Genomic DNA, 16,745 nt, shown 5'->3' with positions numbered 1-16,745 from the left:
AGGTCGCCGGGGCGTGTTTTTGATGGGAAATTTGAACAGGTGAGTGGGAGGTTACTCGAGGGGAGGAGGCGTGGTCAAGGTGGAGGACACAGAACAAGATGGAGTTGGCCAGCGTAGGTCTGCCCTTTCAAAGAAGAAGAAGAAGGAAAAAACGAAGGAAGGAAGGGCGGGAGGGAGGGAGGAAGGAAGGAAGGAAGGAAGGAAGGAAGGAAGGAAGGAAGGAAGGAAAAGAAAGAAAGGGAAAGAAAGAAAGAAAGAAAGAAAGAAAGAAAGAAAGAAAGAAAGAAAGAAAGAAAGAAAGAAAGAAAGAAAGAAAGAAAAAGAAAGAGAGAAAAGAAAGATGACGATATATGTCTAACCCACTGAGATAAATGAAAAAGGTATCTGGCTCAAAGTCCCTGTGCTCCAGCTCTTCTCTGCCATGCCAATGGCTGAGGGGGTTGATCTTCCCAGCACATTTGTAACCCCTTTGTGGCACACAACTGTGTCACAGTACACTGGAGAGGAAGCTGTGCCCAGGCACACTGACACTGAGATCACACAGAGAATTATCATTATGGAACTAGTGCTTATGTGCCCTTACTGTGTTGCCTGTGACTTACACTGTTATCACATGGCCATGTGAACATCATGAATAATAAGACACTCTCTTTTTTTTTTTTTTAATTTTTTTTTTCAACGTTTATTTTTTTATTTTTGGGACAGAGAGAGACAGAGCATGAACAGGGAGGGGCAGAGAGAGAGGGAGACACAGATTTGGAAACAGGCTCCAGGCTCTGAGCCATCAGCCCAGAGCCCGATGCGGGGCTCGAACTCACGGACCGCGAGATCGTGACCTGGCTGAAGTCGGACGCTTAACCAACTGCACCACCCAGGCGCCCCTATAAGACACTCTCTTAATTAGGGGTCTGCCTGCCCATCCATCTGTCATTCAACTATCTAACATTTACTGATTTCTTACAATTTGTCAAGCATTCTCCTCATACCATGGAGGATCCAGTGTTAACTACGTTTTAGATCTGGACCACATGGATTTTTCTATTTAATTAGTTACAGCCTGCTTGGCATTTGAAATGTTGTACAATACTGTACAATTTCCAGAGGATAAGAAAAGCTCAGACAGCCAACAATGTCTGCCATCCCAGAAAACAACCTAAATAATTTAGAATAATGAAAATTTGTCTAACCTGCTTTGTGAAGGTTGTAAAATCCTGCTTCTTATAGATGAAAAAAAAAAGCAGGATTGGCTGAAAGTATCATTCTTATGATTTGAGATTCTTAGGGGGAGATTTGCCACAAATGTAAAGTACTATTATTTATCCTACATACACTATGCTTTTTTCCACCTGCGAAGTTTGGCTAAAGAATAGTTACTTAAGTGTAGCAAAATAACTTAACATGCCAAAGCTAATACCTATAATATATACAATCATATCCCCCATATAGACGATATAGGCTAGCGGATTCTCTACTATAGTACCGGAAAGATGGTAGGTTAGCCTTTTTGGGTCACTAAGAACCAGCACAACTTTAGTTGCTGACCCTCATGCACACATGGAACTCACTGGGGCTAAGTAACTGATCTGGTGATATCTCCCCAATGTGTACTTCTGTGTCCTGTGTCCAGCTGCCCTGACAGAAGAGATGGCACACCTAGCAAAGTTATCCTCTCTTTTCTTGCCCATGGATTGGGTCTTTGATCATTAGGAAACTTCAGATTTTGTACCCTTCCTCTAGAGGGGTGGTATAGAGGCATTCAATTAAATGATTTGTATTCTATGCTACTTAGGATTTAAATAGGGAGAAAAGATTGAAATGGCTGTATTAGAAATATGTTTTAGATTTTGTATGCAAGATATAGAATGTATAGGATTATAAAATTTTTGAATTGTGGCTTCTTCAAGGAAATGTATACCATATTGGGAAACCAGCCATCAGCATTTGTGATTAGGCTTGATGCTAGCACTACCTGGAGGACACCAAGTGATGAAGAGGAGCTTCTTGTGTGGTTTCTTCTCCTGGAAGAATTTATAACAAGACTAGGATGAAATGACCTTTCCACAAAAAGCCACAGATAATACTAGTTTTTGTTTAAGAGAACGTTTGTCCCAGCTGTGTTAATCAAGAGCCAGAAAAGACTGCTAGGCATAATTAGTTAGGCATCTGAGTAATTTAAAATTAATAGAGGGATCTGGGGCTCCTGGGTGGCTCAGTCAGTTAAGCGTCTGACTTCGGCTCAGGTCATGATCTCACTGCTCGTGGGTTCGAGCCCTGCGTCAGGCTCTGTGCTGACAGCTCAGAGCCTGGAGCCTGTTCTGGATTCTGTCTCCCTTTTTCTCTGCTCCTCCCCCACTCACACTCTGTCTCTGTCTCTCTCAAAACTAAAAAAACATCAAAAAAATTAATAAAAAATAAAAAAATTAATAGAGGGGTCAAGCAAAGACAGATGGATGTGGTTAAAAGGAAAAACATACTGAATCCAAATTAGAAAGACGTTTGTTCTGTGAATAAGGGTTGTTTCATTCATAGATACTTTGGCTTATTAAAATTGATTACAAGTGTTATAGAGATGGTCTTGTAATTCTCATAAAAGCTTCCTACATAAACAAGTGTGCTGTTTATGTCAGTGTTTTAATCACAGTTTTTTTTTTTTTATTGTAGCATATATATGAAGCAGTGGTTTTGTCTCCTATCCTGTAATACTTCTAGGACTATATTGATTGTTCAGGAATTGTGTTAACCCTTTAAGATTATTGCCTACAATTCAAATACTTGCTATTTTATGAAACATGTTTAATTTATGGACTGAGCTATCAGACTTTATTCCAGTTTTTAGAACCTACTAACACCCACTTATTGTAGCCAACTTTTTCTTAAAAAGGATAAAGATCAGATATTTTATTTAGCCAGCATACATTCTCCAAGAGGTTTATAGATAATCAGATATTTTAAAGCAGGTATTAAAAAAAATAACTTGGGGCACCTGGGTGGCTCAGTCAGTTAAGCATCCAACTTCATCTCAGGTCATGATCTCACGGTTCATGAGTTTGAGCCCCGCTTCAGGCTCTGTGCTGACAGCTCAGAGCCTGAAGCCTGCTTCGGATTCTGTCCCCTTCTCTCTCTGCCCCTCCCTGCTGATGCTCTCTCTCTCTGTCTCTCTCTCAAAAATAAATAAGCATTGGGGCGCCTGGGTGGCTCAGTCGGTTAAGCGGCCAACTTCAGCTCAGGTCATGATCTCGTGGTCCGTGAGTTCGAGCCCTGCGTCAGGCTCTGTGCTGACAGCTCAGAGCCTGGAGCCTGCTCCAGATTCTTTGTCTCCCTGTCTCTCTGCCCCTCCCCCATTTGTGCTCTGTCTCTCTCAAAAATAAACAAACATTTAAAAAAAAAAAAAAAAAGAGGGGCGCCTGGGTGGCTCAGTCGGTTGAGCGTCCGACTTCGGCTCAGGTCATGATCTCACGGTCTGTGAGTTCGAGCCCCGCATCGGGCTCTGTGCTGACCGCTCAGAGCCTGGAGCCTGTTTCAGATTCTGTGTCTCCCTCTCTCTGGTCCTCCCCCATTCATGCTCTGTCTCTCTCTCTCTCAAAAATAAACAAACGTTAAAAAAATAAATAAGTAAATAAATAAGCATTAAAAAAATAACTTTATGCCCATTAAATGCCTATTATAATACTCTTCATCTCTCTTGGATTTTGTCCTAAAACTTACTTTGCCTCAGGAGTCAAAGAAGGCACATTAACTAACCCAGGGTTAACTTTTACAACCGATATCAGAGTGAAACTTAGAGACACTGATAAAGCTAAGCTTTGAGTTAATTAATTTAGCCTTAACCGAAGCATAGAGTATTGAGCTTTCCTAGTGTTCTTCCAGACTTACTTCTTAATTAGCAGCCTTAGGCTTTACAGGCTTTAATTAATGCAATTGCTATACTTAGACCTTTAAAAAAAAAAAACAACTAAATGTGGTTATCTTTGTCATCACTGTAGGAGCAGAAACTTGTCTTTCTTTGTTCCCCATATAGTCCTCATTTAGTAAATGAAATAATAATATGAAAGTATTTTAAATACCCCCTCTCCACCCAAGCAAACCTACACTTCCAGTTTGTTTGCTATTAATGCTGTCCTCACTCTACTAGTTATTTATAACAAAATGTCCAAGAAAGATAGAGATTTCAGGTTGCAAAAGAGTTGAGTGCCTAAATAACAGTGGACACATTTTTTTTTAATTGAACTATAGTTGACACACGTTGTTACAGGTGTACTAACACGTTGTTAGTTTCAGGTGTATTACATGTGATTTAACAACTGAGTTTATGCCCTACTCACCACAAACGTAGCTACCATCTGTCACCAGACACACTCATTCCTTTTCGTACTCCCTCAACCACCTTCTGTTATGACTCCAAAAATTTTTGTAAAGTGTTTTCTTACAGGTGAGAAAGAGGAGAAATGTGCTTAAAAGGAGACAGAGAAAGAGAATCAATACAGGCTGCTGAATTTTTAAGGTGAAGGTGATGATTAGAACCAGGTCCTGAGGAATCTTTGCACTTAAAACTTCAGTCATCCTTTAATAATTGCTTTTTTTAAATTTTAGTTACTTAACTATTAAACATTCCAAGCTTGTCCCCACCTCAGGACCTTTGCAGTTTCAATTTCTTCTGTCAGAATGATCTTCCCCAAGTTATTTGCAAAGCCTGCAATCTTACCTCCTTCAGGTGTCTACCCATATGTCATTTTAGAGAGACTTTTCAGACCACCCTTTCTAAAATAGGGCTCCCCATTTTGAATTCTCTCTAGTCCCTTGAGTTCTTTTTTTACTTCATTACACTTGACTACTTATTGTCATTTTATAGTTCAATTTTATATGTTTATTTCATTGTTTATGTATTTAGGGATGTGTCTCTTCTCCCTACCATATCTTCTGTGCCTGAAACAGTGCCTGGCTTATTATAGGCACTCAGCAAATGTTTGCTAAATGAGTGACACACTTTGAAAGTCTCTTATCTATTCAGTTGAGTCCGTATTCCTCAACTTGACATTCAAGGTTCTACACAATAAGACTGTAATTCAAGTTTACAGTCTTTTATGGAAAAATAGGGCAGAAACGGAAGTTAGGGACAAATTGTGGAGTACTGGAAATACAGACTGAGATTATAGAGCTATGGCTTTAACTTTAGTCTGACCAGTGGAGATCCTCATGGAGTGTGAGCCTTCTCTCTAATCCCATGAATGTGCCTAAGAGGATCAGGGAATGCACTACCCTAGGAGTACCCAGGAAGAGAGTCCTATTATAGTAAGCAGTTTTTGAAGAACAGAAAGCTAAAGCAACCTCACCTAAGGTGTTCCTTCGTATCAGCATGATGTATTGAGAAATGTGTATCACTATTCATTCAGTGCCTTCTCATTGCCTATTGACTTAAAAATAAACTCCAGTCTTTCACCTTTCAAGTCCCAGTCTTTCCAAAAATTTCTTAGTATAGAAAATACTTAATATAGAGATACTAAGAAATACTACGTGTAATCAATAGACAATCTAAACAGACTGCCTTTTTTCATTCTTGGGTATCTTCTTTCCTACCTCTGTACCCTTTTCTCATACCATCCTATCCCTCTGTCCAGAGTTCCTTCTAGAGCATGATCTCCAACTGTCAAAATGATATCTTTATTCGCTAAACAAAAAAGTGAAAACTCTCTCCCTCCTTCGAATCCTTTTCACCCTTAAATGCCTTTTCTCCCCCTATATTATCATCAGTTGTATAATTTACCTTACCATTCTATAAACTTCGTGAAGGAGAAATTTTCTTATAGTCGTGTATCCCTGTAACAATGCAGTCCTTTTCCACAGTAGATGTGACAGTGTTGTCAGTGTTACAGAACTGAGTTACTTCCTTTGAAAGGGACTTTAAGATTAGATCTTCTAAGGAGAGTTATAGTTTAGGCATGGAGACATATACTACCATTTAGTTAGAGAGTGACTTTTGCAACTAATGGTTCTTCACAGCTATTAACAGAATATTGATAGCAACTTAACTTAGATTTAAATTTACACGAATATTCCTAGCTGTATTTTCTGTCCCTTTTCTGTGTCCCCACCATCTTCCAGTAACTACTGACAAGCAGGTGCATAACAGGCACAATGCAGTCAGCCCTCATTTTCTAACAAAGAGAAAAATGCCATTCCCAAGATATAAAACTCAAGTAGACAGTTGGATAAACAAGCCAGCCACTTTTAAGTTAGTGTAGAGTTGTTCTTAGAATTTATTGTGGCTAGCTCCTCAGTGAACAAGATGAACGAAATAGTGAAATAACAAACCTGTACTGTAACCACCTCCGCAACTGAATCATCTGTTGTCATGGTCTTATATTTTATTCTTTGGCCTTAAATCTTGAAAATACTGGCTTGATTGTCCCATACAAAGAGGTTCATCCATATACCTAGCTGTATTCTTTTCTGTGTTCATGGTACAGAAACAAATAGGAGTTTGTCAAGAAGAACACAGTGTGTTTATTTGTAAGGATGCAGAATGTTAAAAAAAAACATTTAAAATTAAGAAGAGGATTTTGTTTTTCCATCCCTAGGGACCAAGAGGACCAGATGGTCTCATAGGGGAACAAGGTATACAAGGTTCCAAGGTAAACACTATTTTTCTCATTTCATAAGCAGTTAAGTTTTTTTGAGCCTTCCTTACAAAAGTATGGTTCTGAATTTTCTCTTGGTATAAATATGAAACATACATAGAGTTTTTATTACACACAGAGAAATGTTTTCTTTTAAATATTGAACTACATACTTGATGCCTTGTTTTCTTGTATGTGAGTGTAGGCTAGCATGTATAAGACCATAATTCACATTTGTATTAATTCCTCTGGTATTGATACTTTGTTAGGGTGAAAAAGGAGATCAAGGAAAAAGAGGGCCTTATGGTCTTACTGTAAGTAGTAAAACATTTAACATTAAAGATGAATGTGTAAAATCTTCCCCATTTTTCTCCGTGTGTGATTAATAATTGGTGAGGGAGTTCCTTGACCCAAGCATTTTCTTCCTTATATAGGGTAAGACTGGAAACCCTGGAGAGAGAGGAATTCAAGGGAAACCAGTAAGTAATAAAGAATAACTAAGCAATGAATAAATTTTGTTCAGTTTATTCTCTGACACAACTCTTGTGGCTATTCCACGTGCTAGACTAAGAGAATACCAGCTCTTTTCCTCCTTCAGTCGTTAGGGTGGTGTTTTACTTGAGCAAGTTGCATCCTCATTGTAGGGCTGAGGTTTACCCACCTATAAACTGTTGGTGATAACTGTTACTTTTACTCTACCCTAGGTATGATTAATTTTTCTATGGGCGCCGGGGTGGCGCAGTCGGTTAAGCGTCCGACTTCAGCTCAGGTCATGATCTCACGATCCGGGAGTTTGAGCCCCGCGTCAGGCTCTGGGCTGATGGCTCGGAGCCTGGAGCCTGCTTCGGATTCTGTGTCTCCCTCTCTCTCTCTGCCCCTCCCCCGTTCATGCTCTGTCTCTCTCTGTCTCAAAAATAAATAAACGTTAAAAAAAAATAAAAAAAAATTTTTTCTGTAAAATCCATTTTAAAATAAAATGGTGCAATATTGTATAAATTAATGGAATATTGATAAAGCTAACATAACAAGAAACTTCTTTGAGGCTTCTTGCCTACTTTCATTTTAAGTCCAGTGCTCTTCAGACCCTTGGAATGTGGACGTATGTCTGTCATCATGCTTTGCCGTGGCACTGCTCTTAGAGTTTTTAATATTAGCGAATGCTACGTATTTTCCTACTATCAAAAAATCTTTTCAGAAGTATATAGTTTTTTCCCTGAGTGGCAACAAGTTTTCTTTTATGGTCATAGCATAGAAACAGGCAGGAGTTTGTCAACCAAAAGAAGATCACAAGGTCTTCGTTCACTAACTGAAGGGGAGAAATGTTAAAAACAAGAACAACAAATATATATTTAAATATATATATTTTTTATATATGTGCATATGTACACACATATATGTGATAGCACATATATAAAAATTTTGAGCACATAAGCTTATGAGCTTTCATACATTTCATACATTTCTGGTTTTATTTAGAATCGTGATTTTTATGATAATTATAATTTTAATGATATTTTGCTTTGTCATGTACATATACATACTCAATTTAAAATTCTAAAATTAGATAATAATTTAAATGGCTGGCAACTGAAGAGCCAGAAAAGGATAAGAGAAAAATGTTTTTTCCTGCTATAGCAATTGTCACTAATGTCATTGCATTTATGTGTTCCTCTTTGAAATCTGCTGCCCCCTGCCTGTTGTTTCCCATAATGGCATTATGTTTGACAGTGGTCAAATCTAAAACACCAGAAACCTAAAAGAGAAAAATGTATTCAGGGAAAGAACTTGTGTGTGACAGTGTTATTAACTGAAGTCATCCCCAAAGAATATTCTTTGAGTATTAATATTCATCATCTTGGTTTCTGTTATATCAATGCAAATGTTATTTCTGTAGATATTTTCCATTTTGCTACACTGTATACAAAGCTAATATGTAGCAATGCATAGAGAAATTTGGAGCCCATTGAGTTCATTCTTTTCATTGTAAAGAAATGAGGTCTAGAGAAAAAAAATTACTTACCTATTTTATATATCATTGATATTCCTTAGAATTTTATTTTTATTTGCAGCCTGTCAGATACACCTAGATAAATATGATATGTGATGTTTGACTTCCTCAATCAAATAGAAGACATTAGAACCATTTTGTAACCATAGCTTAAGTCAAGCAATGCATAGACTCCTGGAAGAGTAAAATTACTTTAGTGGATGACATGTATTGGACGTTAAATCATGAATTTATAGTAGTTATTGAGGTTTACATGGCTCTATACCTGTATTGTCTTCTTGATTGAACAGAAATAGGCTTTTGAGATCTTAGGGAAGCTAGGATCAATCAATCCAAGAAATCCAGATGTCCCCAAAGATTTATTTGATCCTACAGAGAATAATCTCAATGTCTCTAGTCATTTATGCAACTGTCAACAAGCAGGAAGCGCTATGTAATAGAAAGGTCAGATTGACCTTTGTTCCAGTACATCCTCCTAATAGCTATATAGTTTGATTAAATTGTCATAATTCTAAAGCCATATATTAAATGAAAAATGGTAACACATATAGTATTCTGTTTGTCAAGATATCCAGGAAAAGTACATTTGTTTATGGGCCAACACTATTTCCTATACTTGCCTTCCATCCATGTGTAGATCTGGCTCAAAGGAGAAATCCTTTGAGGAAGGGTCATGATCCATTGTGTTATTCAGGTGGTAAAACCTGAGTAACTGTTTTTCGAATTCTGAATCTTATAAAAATTATAACTATTGGGGCCCCTGGGGGGCTCAGTTGGTTGATTGTCCAACTTCGGCTCAGGTCATGATCTCACAGTTTGTGGGTTCAAGCCCTGCATTGGGCTCTGTGCTGACAGCTCAGAGCCTGGAGCCTGCTTCGGATCTGTGTCTCCCTCTCTCTCTGTTCCTCCCCCACTTGTTCTCTGTCCTCTCTCTCTCTCAAAAATAAATAAATATTTTTAAAAACTATACCTATTTTTAATATTTTTTTAGTCTAGATATTCTTTTAGTTGATGAGTTAGGGCTGTTAAATCTTCAACTATGATTTTGTAATTTTGTTTCTGTCTTTAATTTTGTCAAATTTTGCTTTATATATTTTGAAATGCTATTTTTAGAGTAATCACGTTTATGGTGATTATGTCTTCCTGATCAATTGATCCCCTTTTATCATTATGAAATATTCCTCTATATCTCTGGCAATAGTTTTTATTCCTAATAATACTATTTATTTTTGAAATCTGCTTTATTTGATTAATAAGTCTGTTCAGACTTCTTTCACTTATAGTTTGCATAGCCTATCTTTTCTGTTCATTTACTTTCAACCAACCGATCTGTGTTTTGGTATTTAAAAAAAATTTTTTAACATTTACTTATTATTGAGAGACAGAGAGACACAGATCCTGACGCAGGGCTCGAACCCACAAACTGCGAGATCATGACCTAAGCCGAAGTCAGTTGCTCAACCAACTGAGCCACCCAGGCACCCCAAAGTGGTTTGGTATTTAAAGTGAGGGTATTATAGTTGGGTCTTGCTTTTTCATTCATACTGAAAATCTCTACCTTTTAATTTGTGTTTGGTCCATTTCCATTTAATGTATTTATCAATTTGGTTGTACTTTGGTCAATCATTTTATGATTGTTTTTCCTTGTAGTGGTGCTGTTGTTGTTCAGTGCCTTCTTTTGGCAACGAGAACTCCATTTTAATTTAGATATTGGCTTTTTAGCTATACTTCTTTGCTCTATTATTTTTTTAAGTTTATTTATTTATTTATTTTGAGAGAGAGAAAGAAAGAGAAAGCACACAAGCAGGAGAGAGAAAGAATCCCCAGCAGGTTCCATGCTATCAGCACAGAGCCCTATGCGCATCTTGATCTCATGAACCATGAGATCATGACCTGAGCAGAAATCAAGAGTTGGACTCTTAACCTACTGAGCCACCCAGGTGCCCCTGCACTATTATTTTATTAACCACTATTAAGTGGTTATTCTAGGTCAGGAGTCAGTAAACTTTTTCTGTAGAAACAAGTGCTGGTCTAGATTTGACTCCCAGACTGCAGTTTGCCAGTACATATCCCAACTTTCTGTAGTCTTCTTAGAGTTAACAGTGATACTTAACATAATTGTAAGAAACTTGCAACCATATAGACCCATTTACCACCAACTTCCTGTTGTTTATGCCATAAATGTTTTATGTATTATATCTGTGTGTGCTGTAAACCCCATATTGCAAAGTTAAAATTTTGCTTTAATATAAATGAAGTATTTTGGGTTTAACATAAGTGAAATATGTATTTTATGGTTTTGGTGGGAGGAAGTAGTGGGTTTTTTATCTATGCATTTAGTTTTTCTGATGTTCTCCATTCCTTTTTATAGATATACATTTCCAAATATATATATATATATATACATATATATATTTATAGATATATAGATATAGATATATACATACCCAAATGTATTCATTTCCCTGAAGCCTATGGAACTTCCTTTAGAAGTTCTTATAGTCAAACTCTGCCAATCATGAATTCTCTCAGTATTTTTTTTTACAAAAAAATGTCTTTATTTCACTATCGTTTTTTTCTTATACATGAATTTTTTTTAAGTTTTATTTTAATTCCAGTTAGTTAACATACAGTGTTATATTAGTTTCAGGTATACAATATAATAATTTAGCATTTTCATACATCACCCTGTGCTCATCACAAATGCACTCCTTAATCCCCATCATCTGTTTTTCATCCATCCCAACCCACCTGCCCTCTGGTAACCCTCAGTTTGTACTCTATAGCTAAGAGTCTGTTTTTTCATTTGCCTCTCTCTCCGCCCTCCCCCCCTTTGCTCATTTTTTTTTTGTTTCTTAAATTCCACATATGAGTGAAATCATATTTTTCCACTGGATATAGAATTCTGGGTTGACAAGATTTTCTTTTATTTGTTTGCATTCAGCACTATGAAGATGACATGGCCATTTTCTTATTTCTGATGAGAAGTCCACATTTATCTTTATCATTGTTTCCCCCATATGTAATATATCATTTTTCTCTGGCTCCTTTCAAGATTCTCTCTTTATTTTTGGCTTTTGGTAGTTTAAGTATGATGTGCCTAGATGAATTTTCTTCACATTTATTCAGCTTGAGATTTGATGAGATTCTTTTGTATGTAAGTTTCTATTTTCACTAAATTTGGAAAATTTTCCACTTTATTTCTTTCGATTTTTTTTTCTATTTTATCTTCTTTCTCCTTTCCTTTTTCAAAAATTCCAAATAATTATATATTAAACATTTTGATATCATCCCTTAGGTCTCTGGGACTTTTATTCATTCCTATTTTAATCTTTTTCCTTTTTCCTTTTTCCTTTTTCAATAGAGTAATATGACTCTATCTTCACTCACATTTTAAGTGCATTCAGTGAAATTTTATTTATGGTATTGAATTTTTAAGTTTTATTTCAGGTGTTTAATTATCAGTTCTATAACTTCCATTTTTTATAGATGCTGTCCTGAGATTTCCTGTTTGTTTATTCACCATAAGTGTATTTTTATTTACATTACTGAGCATATTTTAAATAGCTACTTTAAAAAACTTATGGGATAATTCTATCTGGGTAATCTTGAGTGTGGTTGTGTTAATTGCCTTGTTAATATGGGAAATTTTCCCTGTCCAGCAATTTTGAATTATATCTTGGACATCTTAAATGATTTGTTGTAGAAATTCCAAATTCTGTTATATTTCTTTAAAGAGTGCTCTTTGTTTCATTTTGGTTTTTAATTTGGCAAATTCTTTACTTGACTGCTTTTAAACTCCAGATATTCTCTCCTCTGTGGTAAATGGCTGCTGAAATATCTGTCCAGTTCTTTTAGGCTTTGCTGGGCTGCTCAGTTCTACCACATCAATACATACTTCAAATGCCAGCAAGAGAATTAGGCAGAGGTTATACTCAGAACTTCAGGCTCCTCCTCTCTGACTTTCTCTTCCATACAGCTGACTTCCCTACAGCTATGGTCATTCCATATTCTACCCTCTGGGTCTCCATGCCAGTAAGACTGCAGGTTTTTATCCCCCTTTTTTCTTAACTATCCTACATATCTTACCTTCTTTTTGAAAAGCCATATTTAAAAAAAAAAAATCAGACAGTGAAATTCCTTTCTTCTACATGTAGACCTTTCCACTCTAAATTTTGCCTATTGTGGGTCTTTCGCCAATGTTTTTTAAAAATATTTTGTCTTGGGTTTATAGTTATACCTGTATAAGTTGGTTTGATAGGAGCTATTGGCCAGTATTGGAAGTGGAAACTCTTAACGGTTCTTCTTTAAGTAGTTTTCTCTGGAGGAACTCAGAATAATTGAGAAAGATTTATTTCTTAATCTTTACAAAAGACAAAGTAATTCTTCCTCCCTTTTCAGATAATGATGCACATAGTTTTTATAATCCTACAATGAAATAACATTCATATGCTTCCTTGCTTATTCTCATAAAAAGTCTTTGAGGATGATCTTTACATTTACTGAAAATGGAAAAGGCATTGAATGATTTCTTGTTGCAATCAGTAAAATGCAGTTCAGTATAGTAGATGAACATGGCATTGGAGTCAGACATTGGAAGTCAAATAGTGGTTCTGCCATTTAACTAACTGTTTTTGGCTTTATACAAATTATTTAACATCTCTGAGCCTCAGTTTTCCTGTCTTTAAAATGAGATACTTTCTCGGGGCGCCTGGGTGGCGCAGTCGGTTAAGCGTCCGACTTCAGCCAGGTCACGATCTCGCGGTCCGTGAGTTCGAGCCCCGCGTCAGGCTCTGGGCTGATGGCTCGGAGCCTGTTTCCGATTCTGTGTCTCCCTCTCTCTCTGCCCCTCCCCCGTTCATGCTCTGTCTCTCTCTGTCCCAAAAATAAATAAATGTTGAAAAAAAAAAAATTAAAAAAAAAAATAAAATAAAATGAGGTACTTTCTATAATTATATCAAATGATATTCATTATGTACTTGTCATAGGCTCTCAATATATAGCAACCACATACTTGTTCTTCTGGTCATCATTATTGTAGTTGCTGGATTGAAGTAATGGAGCAAGAAGTTCTACTACAAAGAATATATTTTCAATAGTATCTGAAAAGCCTTAAAGGGAATTTTTATTTTGTACCAGCTTATGCTTTTCTTTCCTGTCTGTAATAAAAATAAGTAGAATCCATAGATTATTTCATAACTTTGCCAAACAGCTTTTATGCACCAATGACATCATTAAAAGTATATATTAAGCTTGATATTGTATACAAACATACTTCACAAAGCAAATTGGGCAGACATTATTCAAGGTTCTGAACTTCTGCTCTATGTGTCAGTTGGTATACCAAGCACAAAGGGAACCCTTACATTGATTCTGTCTCTTCATTTTGGAGCCTTAATGTAGGCAGCGTATAATTTTCATGACTGAAATAGGGCCTTAGTCAGATGTGAGTCTGTGATTTTACATATCTTCCTTTCCTTAACCAGAGAACCATACACAACTAAATATAGCATTAATGGCTATCACTTGGAAAGCTTTATGTTGCTAGGAGTTTTTAATATCTTTACTTCCGATTTAATGTCATATTTTTCTTAGCTTTTAGTTTTAATATAAAATGGTGATTGTGATCCACCGTATATTTGCCAACCTTCCCAAGGTCAATAATGTAGAGCAGGCAAATTGCAAATAGACAAGGGCAGTATTTTCTACATCATCAACTGTCATCAGTGTCTGGCACATAGTACATGCTCCACAAATTTTTAAATGGAAGGATCAAAGAAGACGTGGAATTCTATTTAGTTTTACATACTATTTTAGAATATACCTCCACTTCTGAGACTCAATTTAATGGTACCATAGATGGCATGGTATAAAAATAGGGGAAAATAAAGGATATTAGCTCAATTTAGACATTTCTGGTCGTCTAGGTTCTGAGACGCCTATGCCTCTCCAGGTCTTAAGGGCATAAGTTATACTTACTAATATATCACAAGTTATTATTTTTGGAGGAAAAATCATTTTTATATCAATATTAAAGGTACAAAATCTAAATTTGAAGTAATTCTGGATATTTGTCACTGTATATTAGTGGGGATTAAGTATAATAATATAGATAGATATAAGGAATTCCTACAATTCAACAACAAAAAACAACTTGATGAAAACATGAGCAAAAAGACTTGAATAGACATTGCTTCAAAAAAGATATGCAAATGGCCAATAAACATATGAAAAGATGTTCAATATCACTAGTCATTAGAGAACTGAAAATCAAAACCACAATGAGATACCACTTGTCACCCATTAAGATAACTACTATTAAAAAAAACACACACACACACACATTTGCATAGAAGATAACTAGTGTTGACAAAGATGGAGAAAAATCAGAGCCCTTGTGCATTGCTGGTGAGAATGTAAAGTGGTGGGGTTGCTATGGAAAACAGTTAGGTGGTTCCTCAAAAAGTTCAACATAGTATTACCATAGTATCCATCAATTTCACTTTAGATATATATCCCAAAGAATTGAAAGCAGGGACTCAGACACTTTTACACCAGTGTTAATAGAAACAGTATTCACAATAGCCAAAAGGTAGAAAAACCAACTATCCATTGCTGGATGAATAGATAGATATACAAAATATGGTATACATATGAAATGAAATATTATTGAACTTTATTAATGAAGGAAATTTTTTTAAGTTTTTCTTTAAAGTCCAGTTAAACATACAGAGTAAATAATAGTTTCAAGTGTACAATATAGTGATTCAGCATTTACATATATCACCAGATGCTCATCACAAGTGCACTGCTTAATCCCCTTTGGCTATATAACCCATCCCTCCACTTACTACCCTTTTAGTAACCAGTTTGTTCTCTATACTTATGAGTTCCTTGGTTTTCCTCTCTCTCTTTTTCCTTTTGCCTTGTTTGTTTTGTTTCTTAGATTCCACATATGAATGAAATCATATGGTATTTGTCTTTCTCTGGCTGACTCATTTTGCTTAGCATAATACGCTCTAGTTTCATCCATGTCATTGGAAATGGCAAGATTTCATTCTTTTAATTTTTTTGGGCTGAGTAATATTCCATTGTGTGTATACACGCATGTGTGTGTAGATGTATACCACATCTTCTTTATCCATTCATCAGTCTATGGACACTTGAGCTGATTTCATAATTTGCTGTTGTAGATAATGCTGCAATAAATATCAAAGTGCATGAATCCCTTTGATTTAGTGTTTTTGTACTCTTTGGGTAGATACCTAGTAGTGTGATTGCTGGATCAAAGGGTAGTTCTATTTTTAACTTTTTGAGAAACTCCATACTGTTTTCTAGAGTGGCTGCACCAGTTTGCTTTCCCACCAACAGTGCAAGAGAGTTCCCCTTTCTCCACATCCTAGCCAACACCTGTTGTTTCATGTGTTGTTGATTTTATCCATTCTAACAAGAGTGAGGTGATATCTCATTGTAATTTTGACTTGCATTTACTGATGGTGAGTGATGTTGAGCATCTATTCATGTGTCTGCTGGCCATCTGTATGTCTTCCTTGGAAAAAGGTCTATTCATGTCTTCTGCCCATTTTTTAACTGGATTATTTGGTTTTGGAGTTTTGAGTTTTATAAGTTCTTCATGTATTTTGGATATTAACCCTTTATCACATATGCCATTTGCAAATATCTTCTCCTATAGGATGCCTTTTAGTTTTGTTGATTGTTTCCCTTGCTGCGCAGAAGCTTTTTATTTTGATGAGGTTCCAATAGTTTTTTTTTTTTTTTTGCTTTTATTTCCCTTGTCTCCGAATACAGCTCTAGAAAGATGTAACTATGGCTGATGTCAAAGAAGTACTGCCTGTGTTCTTTTCTAGGAGTTTGATGGTTTCCTGTCCCACATTTAGGTCTTTCATCCATTTTGGATTTATTTTTATGTATGGTGTAAGAAAGTGGTTCAGTTTTATTCTTTTGCATGTTGCTGTCCAGTTTTCCCAATGCCATTTGTTGAAGATTCTGTCTTTTCCCATTGGATGTTCTATCCTGCTTTGTTGAAGATCAGCTGCCCATATAGTTGTGGGTCTATTTCTGGGTTTTCTATTCTGTTCCATTGATCTATTTGCCTCTTTCTC

General features: G+C 36.2%; 1 protein-coding gene across 1 annotated transcript in view; it reads left to right on the top strand.

Annotated features, from left to right (window-relative positions):
- The window catches only part of COL24A1 (collagen type XXIV alpha 1 chain), a 410,068-nt gene that overhangs the window by 249,212 nt on the left and 144,111 nt on the right, over positions 1 to 16,745 (top strand). The window contains exons 30-32 of the mRNA XM_043575479.1: positions 6,576 to 6,629; positions 6,884 to 6,928; positions 7,049 to 7,093. Of these exons, the coding sequence (XP_043431414.1) occupies positions 6,576 to 6,629; positions 6,884 to 6,928; positions 7,049 to 7,093 (144 nt within the window). The remainder of the gene's footprint in view (positions 1 to 6,575; positions 6,630 to 6,883; positions 6,929 to 7,048; positions 7,094 to 16,745) is intronic.

This window comes from Prionailurus bengalensis, chromosome C1 (assembly GCF_016509475.1).
Source record: "Prionailurus bengalensis isolate Pbe53 chromosome C1, Fcat_Pben_1.1_paternal_pri, whole genome shotgun sequence".
Taxonomy (NCBI): domain Eukaryota; kingdom Metazoa; phylum Chordata; class Mammalia; order Carnivora; family Felidae; genus Prionailurus; species Prionailurus bengalensis.
Note: the sequence above shows the minus strand (reverse complement) of the source record. Positions and strands in the feature narration are given on the sequence as shown.